The 10239-nt window shown below is 26.2% G+C and overlaps 2 protein-coding genes across 2 annotated transcripts; one reads left to right on the top strand and one right to left on the bottom strand.

The window, feature by feature from the left end:
- Positions 1 to 2763: 2763 nt before the first annotated feature.
- Positions 2764 to 2985, bottom strand: M431DRAFT_102563 (hypothetical protein; the record flags this gene model as incomplete). Its single annotated transcript, XM_024911459.1, has 1 exon — positions 2764 to 2985. A coding segment is annotated over one exon (222 nt), but the record flags the coding sequence as incomplete, so codon positions are not given.
- Positions 2986 to 9441: 6456 nt separating this feature from the next.
- Positions 9442 to 9687, top strand: M431DRAFT_102562 (hypothetical protein; the record flags this gene model as incomplete). The annotated part of the gene is made up of 1 exon (XM_024911458.1): positions 9442 to 9687. A coding segment is annotated over one exon (246 nt), but the record flags the coding sequence as incomplete, so codon positions are not given.
- Between the last annotated feature and the right edge of the window lie 552 nt (positions 9688 to 10239).

The following is a 10239-nucleotide window of genomic DNA, read 5'->3' as shown; positions in this document are numbered from 1 at the left end:
TTATATATAAAATATTAATTATTATAATAGCTAGTTTAACTAAGTAAGTTATAAAGTATAGTTTTAATAATATTAATTTAAACTTTATTAAACTTTTTATTTTTATAAGTAGATTTTTTAAAATTATTAGGTTTTTTATATTTACTTTAGCAGTCCTTTTCCTTATAGCCTATTTTACTATAGTAGTTATATTTACTTATAAACTTATAAGTATTAATAATATCTAGATTTATTAATCCTGGTTTTTTATTATTTAATAAGGCTAAGTTACGTTTCTTACTTTAATTAGTATAATATTAAAGGTAGTAGTATATTTTATTATTTCCTCTTTTTTTAGTTTACTTTTCTTTTTATTATTTAAATTATTAGTTATTAATATAACTAGCTTTTTTAAAAAGTACTTTAAATATAGCCGGAAGATTATTTTATATTAATTTATCTTTTACTTTTAATTTTAGTCCTTAGTAATATAATATCTTTTTAGCTATATTTTTAAGGTTTATTTTAATATAAATTTAAATAAACTTAGTAGTATATTTAATATATATACTTTATTATTAAAGTTTTAGTAGTATATTTTCTACTTCCTTTTTTTTATTAATTTAGCTAAATAATACTTTAAGTTAATTTTTAAATTTTTAATATTTATTAAAAAGTATATTAGTAGTAGTCTTTTTTTTAGCTTAGTTATATTACTTAAAGTCTTAAAGGTATAGTTTAAACTAATTCTTAAGTCCTTTAATAAATTAGCTTTTTATAATACTAACTTATTATTTTAGCGGGGCTATAGTAGTTAAAAAGTACCTAAAATAGGACCCTATATTTATAAAAAATCCCTTAATCTTTTATAAATCCTTATTAAATAGTATTAGTAAAGGTAGCTTAATAATTTTACCTAGTTCCTTTTTATAAAGACCTCCTTACTAACCTTAAGCTGTAGGTAGTTACCTTTATTATTATTATTAAGCATTAAGTTATTTATTAAGTATATTAATAGTATTTTATTAGTTTTTAATAATTTATTTTATATAAGTAACTAAAGCTTTAAAGTTTAAGAAGTACTATTATACTTTAGTATTATTAACTAGTAGTAGTTAAGGAGTTATAATTTCTTTTATATTAAGATTTATTATTTTAGTAGTTTTTTTAAATAAGTCCGAAATTTTAATATTACTTCTATATATATTTTAGACTTTACTTTTTTAATTTATTCCTTTGTTTAGTATATAAAATTTAACTATTTAATATCCTTATAGTAATATTACCTATAGTCTAAGGTAACCTTTAAATAAAAGTTATAATTATATAATAAGCTAAGCTTTTATAGTATTAATATAAGAGGGATTCTTAAGGGATAAACCTTATATTAGGTTTATATTAGTAGATAAGCTAGGCTAGATTAGTAAATAATTAATAAAAATAAAAGGGGTTTATTTATATAATTAATAAATAATATTTGTAACGAACCGGTACCTATAGGCACTATAGGTTAGCTGTTTCCAAGGGACAAACCTTAGAGTGGTTCTATGGTTTATGTTAGCGGAGCAATCAGGTCGGTAACGGGTAATCTTATCACCAGCTAGTAATACAAATAAAAGTAGATATCTGTATTCTAATCTAATTATATTATAAACGCTATAATAACAACTAGCTATCTAAGTATTCTAACGAGTGATATAAAGTAAACTTATATATCCAGTCATATGTCCTAGATTATATAGAAAGCTGGCTTTCTTAGCTTTCCTGCAATAGATTATTTAAAAAGCTAGCTTTCCTAGCTTTCCTAGTCAAGGAGTGCTATTAGTCCTAATTAGTCTGTCGGTCCATAGTTAATCCGTTTCCGGCCAACCTATTGGCCCATTGTTGCAACCTTAAGAGCCGGGTCGTAATACAATTCTCCCCTCCTATTAGTCTTATCCTTAAGACCTGATTGGGGTAGTGTATAAGTATCCACTCCTATCCCGTTGGTAAGTGCCGTAATCCTTTTGTCTTTTACCTCTTATTTTTATTCTTTTATTATAGCTAATCGTAAGCGCAAGCGTAATAATAAACTTATTTTTAAGCGAAAAAAAGAAGAGCGTAAAGGCCTTGCTAATACTATACTAAAGAACTCTATCCTCGTTATAAAATTATACACTTACTGCGAAAAGCAAGGCTGCAATTATATTACCTCGGAGAAAGATTCCCATTAGTATTTTTCTTACGTTTAAAATTAAAAATCTTATTACAAAGTATTCAGTCTTACCCTGCAATAGATACGTAAGGTAGTAACTTATTATTTAAAATTAAATAAGGAGCTTAAAGAAGCAGAAGAGGTATAGCTTAAGGCTGGTGCCTGAGTAAAACGTCTTCGTACTTAAAAACGCAAGTAGTTAAAGCAGATAGAGCGGGCTATTACTCGTAGTATTAACAATTTAGAGGAATTAGAATGTATTAAGCGAGAGGAGCGAGAGGAGTAAGAGGCTTAGAGGGCGGAGGCCGCTCGTTAGGCTGTAATATTATTACCTAATCTAACTAATCCCGTAACTGCAGGTTCCGCGGTTAACGCTGTTAATTAGGACGCTTTTGACCCTTTTTTGCTAGACCTAGACTTCAGTAGAAGTTATTTATAAGGTCTTTTAAGTATTTAAGGTCTTTAATAGTTTACTATAATTTTTCTATTTTATTATAGCCTTTTTATTTTACTAGGTATTTAGTTTATTAAGTGTTTTTATTAAATTTTATTATTTTAAGTTTCTTAACCTCGTATTTAAGTTCTTCGCCTTAAATAACAATTTTATCCCGTATAACTTTGCCTATTTCTTTATCTACTAATGCTTTTTCTAATAGTAAAATATAGAAATTTAAATATATAGTTTTTCCTCGTTTCCTTAGGGTAAGTAGAAGATCTATTTTATAATTAACAGGTCTAATTTTCTTTGTAATTTTATAAGGTCTAAGTTTCTTAAAATCAAGTTTATCGCTTAGCCTGTTTATCTTAATATTTAGCTATTTATCGTTTCGCAAATATTAGAGCAGGTAAACTATATCTCCCTCTTTAAAGGTTAGTCCTCTAATCCTTTTAGTATCTGCAAATTTAACTATTCTTTATCTAACGAATTTAAGTTATACTTATAATTCCTAATGCAGTTCTTTAAGTTTATTAGCTATAATAATAGCTTTACTAGTATTTTCTCCTTTAATAAGTGGTTAGTGTAGATCTAGTTTAAACCCGTAGTTTACGTAAAACGGTAAGTAGTTCGTAGATTCTACTAGCGTACTGTTGTAGGATACTTAGGCAGTTGGTAAGTATTCTACCTAATTATCTTAGTTAAAGTTAACGTAGTATCGTAAGTATATTTTAATAATTTAGTTAATTCGTTCCGTTTGTCTATCTATCTGTAGGTAGTAAGCTGTACTAGCTTTATGTTTTAGTCCAATTTATACTATAAGTAATTGCTAAAATTTTAACATAAACGTAGATCCTCTGTCCGAGATAATCTCATTTAGTAGTCTATAGTTTACGTAGATGTATCGGAAAAAAACATAAGCTAAGTCTTCTATAAAGCTTTTCTCTTTTACTAAAATAAAGTAAGCCTTTTTTAAAAGTCGGTTGACTACTACGAAGATGCTATCCTAAGTATTATTAGTTATAGGTTCTTTTAAAGGTAGAAGCTTTACGATGTAGTTAAACGTTATTAACTCCCAATTCCTAACTAGAACTGGTAAAGGTTGCAGTTTTCTATAAGGAAGATAGCATAATGCCTTAACTCGTCTATATATTATACATTCTAATACAACCTTTTATACTTATTTTTTAATACCTTTGAATTTAAAGTATTATATAATCTACTGCGTGGTTTTTCAGATTCTACGGTATCCGTTAAGCTTATATACGTGAACTGATTTTACCACTTTACTTTGTAAGTCTTCTGGTACCTAGATAAGTCTATCTAGTATTAGGTATCTAGTATTTATAAAAACACCTTCTGGGTATTATTTATTTTCCCAGTTCTTAACGTATTTCTTTATATTATTAATAATTAAATCGTCTATTTTAATTTAGTATATAGTGTTAATTAATTAAATCACTAAGTTACTATACTAATTCTTTTTTAGTATTTATACTTTTACTTCCGGGATTTCTTAGAAGTAGTCTAGACGTCTGCTAAATACATTAGCGTATCCGTTATCTAAACTACTGTAGTATTTAATTAAAAGCTTAAACTTAAAGAGTTACTTATAATACTTAACTTATCTACGAGATAGTTCTTACGTTATTATAAAGTAGGTAATATTCCAGTAATCCATAAGGATTATTACTAAAAATCAACTTCCTTTACAGTAGTGTCTCTAATACTACTTACTAAGCGCTTAGTATATAGCCATAAACTCTTTATTGTAGATAGGGTATCTAAGTTCTGGTCTATTTAGTTTCTCTAAGAAGTAGGCAATAGGCCTAAGCTTCTTCTTAGGTATATCATCCAGTTGACTAAGTACTCCCCCAATCGTATAATCTAAGGCGTCAGTTTTAATTATAATAGGTTTATTTAGGTTAAACATCATAAGTATTAGTGCACTTGTAAAAGCTCGTTTAAGGTGTTTAAAGGCGGTTAAAGCGTCTCATATTAATTTAAATTTAGCGTCTTTCTTTATCAAGTTCGTAAGTAGCATAGCGATTTTTAAGAAGTCTTTAATAAAGCGTTAATAATAGTTAGCAAGTCCTAAGAAGCTTTACACTTACTTAACATTTTCAGGCGGCTTCCAGTCGTTAATTACCTTAAGTTTCTCGGGGTCTATTTAAACTTTACCTAGGGTAATAACATATCCTAGGAATGTAACCTTCTGCGTGTAGAAGTTGCATTTCTTAGGTTCTACCAGGAGTTTATTATCTTAAAGTATTTATAATACCTTTTTAATATATTTCTTATATTCTTCTAAGTTTTTAAAATAAATAAAGATATCGTTAAAGTATATAATAATAAAATAATCTACGTAGTTTTATAGTATATAATTAATTATTTTCTAGAATATCGCAGGGGCGTTAGTTAATCTAAACTATATAATATTATATTTATATAATCTATATCTGGTTCTAAAGGTGGTTTTCTATTCGTCGCCTTTCTTTATGTAAATAAGGTTATAGGCTTCTTTAAGGTTTAATAAAGTAAAGACTTTAGCTCCTATAAGCCGATCTTTAATTTCCAAAATCAGTAGTAACAGCGTAATATCTTTCTTAGTTATTACGTTTAATTATCGGTAATCTATAATAAGTCGAAGTTTACCATTTTTCTTAGGTATAAATATAACTGGGGCTCCTGCTAAAGATTTAAAAGGTTAAATATAACCTTTCTTTAGCTAGTCTCTAATCTATTTATTAAGTATCTTAAGTTCGGTAGCACTTAGGTTATAGATTTTATTAAACGTTAGGACTTTATTATCTATAAGCTTAATCTTATAATCCCATTAGCTGTATTCTAGTAGTCTAGTGTTAAGTTCTTTATTAAAGACTAGTATATGCTGGAGGTTTGTTGGTACGTTCTTTAAACGTTCCAGTATCTATTAGTCTCAGTAGCATAATTCCTTAACCTTTTGTATAATTAAGTTTAAAAATCTAAGCTGTTTTTTTTTAGGTTTTTTAATATATTTAACTGTTCTTAGGAGCTTCTTTAGCTCCTTAAATCGTATTTATTTTATAACTTTTCTCTTTTCCATATATTTTTGTATTTCTTTATTTAATATAGGGGTTACTAATCCTATCGTCGGGGATGTCGTAGTATTCTGTCGATCCTCCTAATCTAGTTATAGTATATCTTTAAAATCAATTAGTTTAGGGCGAGTTTACTGCCTTACCTAGCCTTTAATCTAGTTAATATCAGGGTTACGCAACTTAAGTTAATCATATCCTAAAAGTATATTATATCCTATAATATTTACAATATTAAAACTAAATATATCTTTAATTTTACTAAACTAGATCTTAAGGAAATTAGTCTTACGGTTAACAGTTCCGTTATTATAGGTAAATTATTACTTCTTAATACTTACAAGGGTATATGGTTTCTCCTTCTTACAATTATCTAACTGTAGGCAGTTAACTAGTTAAGGCGTAATATAGCTTATCGTAGCTCCAGAGTCTATATAGACTGTAATCGGATATCCTTCCAAGGTACCTGGTACTTAGAATTTTCATAGTTTCTTTCCTCCTGTAAAAGTATTCAGGTTATAGTAGGTTATATCATCGGCACTATTATAATAATTATTACCATAAGGGTTAATATTAATGTCATCTAGGTCTAAGGTAATCCATCCTAGTTCTTTATTTTAAATATTATAGCATTCGCACTAGGTATATCCGGGCTTAGGTATATATCTGGTGGTAAACTTATAATACTTCCGAAGGTCGTTCCAGTTAATTCCTTATAGTTCGTCATCGTTACCGTACTTCATAAGGTTAAATCCTTATTATTCTAAGTTATAGGTAATATATATAAAGGCTCGGCGTTAGTACTAGTGTTTCTTACAACAATCTTTATTACAGAGCATAAATTCTTTTTATCCATATTCAGCGGCTCTGTAATCCTTATACTATTTATTAAGCTTAATTATAATATATTATTTACATAGTAGTAGCTTATAGTTAATAATATTAGTTTTATTATATTAATCTATAAGCTAGATGTCGTTAATAAAGTAAATAGCTGATTTTAGTAATTTAACTACTAGGTATTTGTCTGCATTAGTCTTAATATATTATTAAAACCGATTTCCGGGTAATTAGATCCGGTCGTAGGCGGTACTTAGATTAATCTATTTAATCTATCCCTATTGTTTAAGGAGTCTCCGTTAATCCTTAAGTTCTTTTTATTATATAATTTTATCGTAGCGTTGGTTTTCTTTAATAATCTCTTAGATTCCGTATCAATCCTCGTGCTATTCCCAGTTGTCTATAGTTATTTTATAAAGGTAATATAATCCCTTAGGTTCAACCGATCTACACTAGTCGCATATATGTTTCTTAAGGTCGTTAATTTCTTCTTATGTTAATCCTTTAAGAGGATCTGCTTATACAGGGCTTACTAGTAGAGCAGTATCTAAAAGACTATTACAGTCTCCGTTTATTTTAAAGTGCATTTAGGTAACCTTTTTAAGTATATTTAAGGTTTATATACGCCCCTTAGGGTACTATCCTAATCCTTATTTATTACTACAATAAGTCTAACAGTTATTATTATAATATACTAAGAAGTGTAGTATATTATAGTCTACCGAAGGTTTTATAGTATTAATAGTTTAATTTTCCTTAGGCTTTAGGACAGGCGTAAATTTCTTATCGCTATCCTTTTTAGGGGCTTAATAATATTTCTTTATATATCCTTTCTTTCTACAGTTATAATATTTAACATTCTTACGTTAAGCCTTAATAGTACTAAAGTCTATTAGGCCTGGTTATTTATTATTAAAAGAGGTAATATAGTCGTTTTACTTCTTTCCTTAGTTAGCTTAGTGTCCTTAAGTTTGCTTAGGTTAAACATTATAGAAGTTCCTGTTTTTTTCTTACTTTTGTTCTTTCTGTTGTTCTTAATTGCAATTGTTAATCTTAATAGCTTTTTAGGTATAGTTAATAAAGGTTATCTTTTTACAGTTAATTTTAAAAAGTTTATCCTTAACTTTAGGTTTTACACTATTATAGTAAACTTCTTTCTTAGTTTCCTTAGTCTAATTAACTTTAGTTAATAAGCATAGGAAAGTTAAAGTATACTTACTTAATAGTCCCTTTTAAGTAATAAAATAAAGTTTTTACTTAGCTTTTTATTATTTATTTACAGTATTAAAAAACTTTTTAAATTATTCCTAAAATTCTGTATACTTAGTGTAGATTTCTTCGGTTTACGTTTTAAGCTTCTTTAAATTAATCTTTCCTTCTTTGTAATTCTGTATAATAGGTTAGAATTATATTTCAGCGTCTTCTGTAAGGCGGCTGCCTGCGAAGATGACTTTGTCTTCGTCGTCCTTTAAGGTATAAGGGAAGTATCTGAAATAGGTTGTAAATTCCGAGAAGAATTTATCTATTTTACATAGATCTCCGTCAAAGGGTTCGGGCTTCGTCAGTTTAATAACCTTACCTTTCTCTCTTTTTCTATTTTAAAAGTCCTAAAGCTAGGTCTTAAGAGCTTTAAACTTAGCCTTTAATTTATCGTAATTAGCTTAATTAGCTATATTTTCAGCTGGCGTATCTTTAAGCTTAATGTCGCTGTTGTAATTACTTTAAGCTTTACTCTCGTAATTAGTATCGTTATTTAGAACTCTAAAGCTTATAGGCTGCTAAGTTCTTAGTATCTTATTACCCATAGGTCTAAGGTAACCGTCTAAATAAGAGTTATTATTGTATAATAAACCAGTACCTATAGGTACTATAGGTTAGCTGTTTCTAAAGGATAAACCTTAGAGTGGTTCTATAGTTTATGTTGGCGGAGCGATTAGGTCGGTAACAGGTAATCTTATCACTAGCTAGTAATATAAATAAGAGTAAATGTCTGTATTCTAATCTAATTATATTATAAACGCTATAATAACAACTGGCTATTTAAGTATTCTAATGAGTAATATAAAGTGAACTTATATATTTAGTTATGTATCCTAGATTATATGGAAAGCTGGCTTTCCTAGCTTTCCTGCGATGGATTATTTAGAAAGCTAGCTTTCCTAGCTTTCCTAGTTAAGGAGTGCCGTCAGTCCTGATTAGTCTGTCGGTCCATAGTTAATCCGTTTCCGGCCAACCTGTTGGCCTATTGTCGCGACCTTAAGAGCCGGGTCGTGACAATATTTTATAAATATAATTAAGTATTATTTTATATTTATAACTAGCTATTTAAACTATTTTAAATAAGCGTAAAGAAGTTATATATATAATATAATATTTACTTATATTTACTTTTATAAAAGTGAATATCTTCTTAATTAGGTAATTGTTTACTAGTGTTTACTTTATAAGGAGTAAATATAATCTTGATTAGTTTATGCGGACCGTTGTTTATCTATAGTACCTACCCTATAGGTCTACCAGTTGCGACTATAAGTTATTGGGTCGTAACATTATACTAAATTAAAATAAATAACTTAATTATTAATAATATAAAGGAATATATTAAAAACTAGGAAAATAAATAATATTTAGAAAGTATTTTTATAAATATTAAATACCTAATATTAAATAGACTTATTTAAGTATTAAAAAACTTATAAAGTAAAGTAGTAAAATTAATATATATATATAAACTTAATAAATACTATAGAATATAAAAAACTACTTAGTAAGTTACTTAATACTTTAAATTTAAAGGAATTAAAAAATAAGTATAAAAGATTATATTAAAATATATAATATATAAATAAACTAAAAGCTTTAAATATAAACTATATAAATAACTATAACTATTACCTATACTATAAAGACTATAGAAATTAATTTTATTTAACTTAATTACTAAGCTACCTTTTTTAAAAGAACTAGTTATAAAAATACTTTATAATAGTATTTTTATAATAGTTAATAAACTTATAAAAATAGCCTACTTTATATTATTTAAGGAAGCTAGTAATATAAAAGAATTAGCTTATATAATAATAATATATATTATAAATAACTATAGACTATTAGGAAATATAATCTTTAATAAAGGAAATATATTTATATTTAAGTTTTAGAAAATACTTATAGCTAAACTAGGAATAAATTATAAAGCTAGTATAGCCTACTATTTATANATAAATAAATAAATAAAAAAAATTAACTAAATAATTAAAATTTATTTATACTATTATATTAATTTTAAGTAAAATAACTAAGTAAAACTCCTCCCTATTATATAACTTATTTATAATAATACAGAGTTAAAATTAACTAGGAAGTTACTGTTTTTCCTAAACTATAGATTTAAACCTAAAGTCTACTAATTACTAAAGTAAGGGGAAAATATTAAAAAAACTATAATTAAGGTAAAAAATATAATTAAATTATATAATAAATTATAATAATAACTTAAATTTATTTAATAAAAGATAATTAAATATATAAATAAAAATAAAATTAAAGAATTAATCCTTTAAGAAGGGGATATAATTTAATTATATTAATATATATAAGGAAATAAATAAGTAAAAATTAAAATAAATAAACTAAGTAATAAACTTAATTTTAAAAAACTTAAACTTTATAAAATTTTAAAAAAAATTAAAAAAGTAAATTATAAACTTAAA

This window comes from Trichoderma harzianum (assembly GCF_003025095.1).
Source record: "Trichoderma harzianum CBS 226.95 unplaced genomic scaffold M431scaffold_99, whole genome shotgun sequence".
Taxonomy (NCBI): Eukaryota; Fungi; Ascomycota; class Sordariomycetes; order Hypocreales; family Hypocreaceae; genus Trichoderma; species Trichoderma harzianum.
This window is presented reverse-complemented; position numbering and strand designations above follow the sequence as displayed.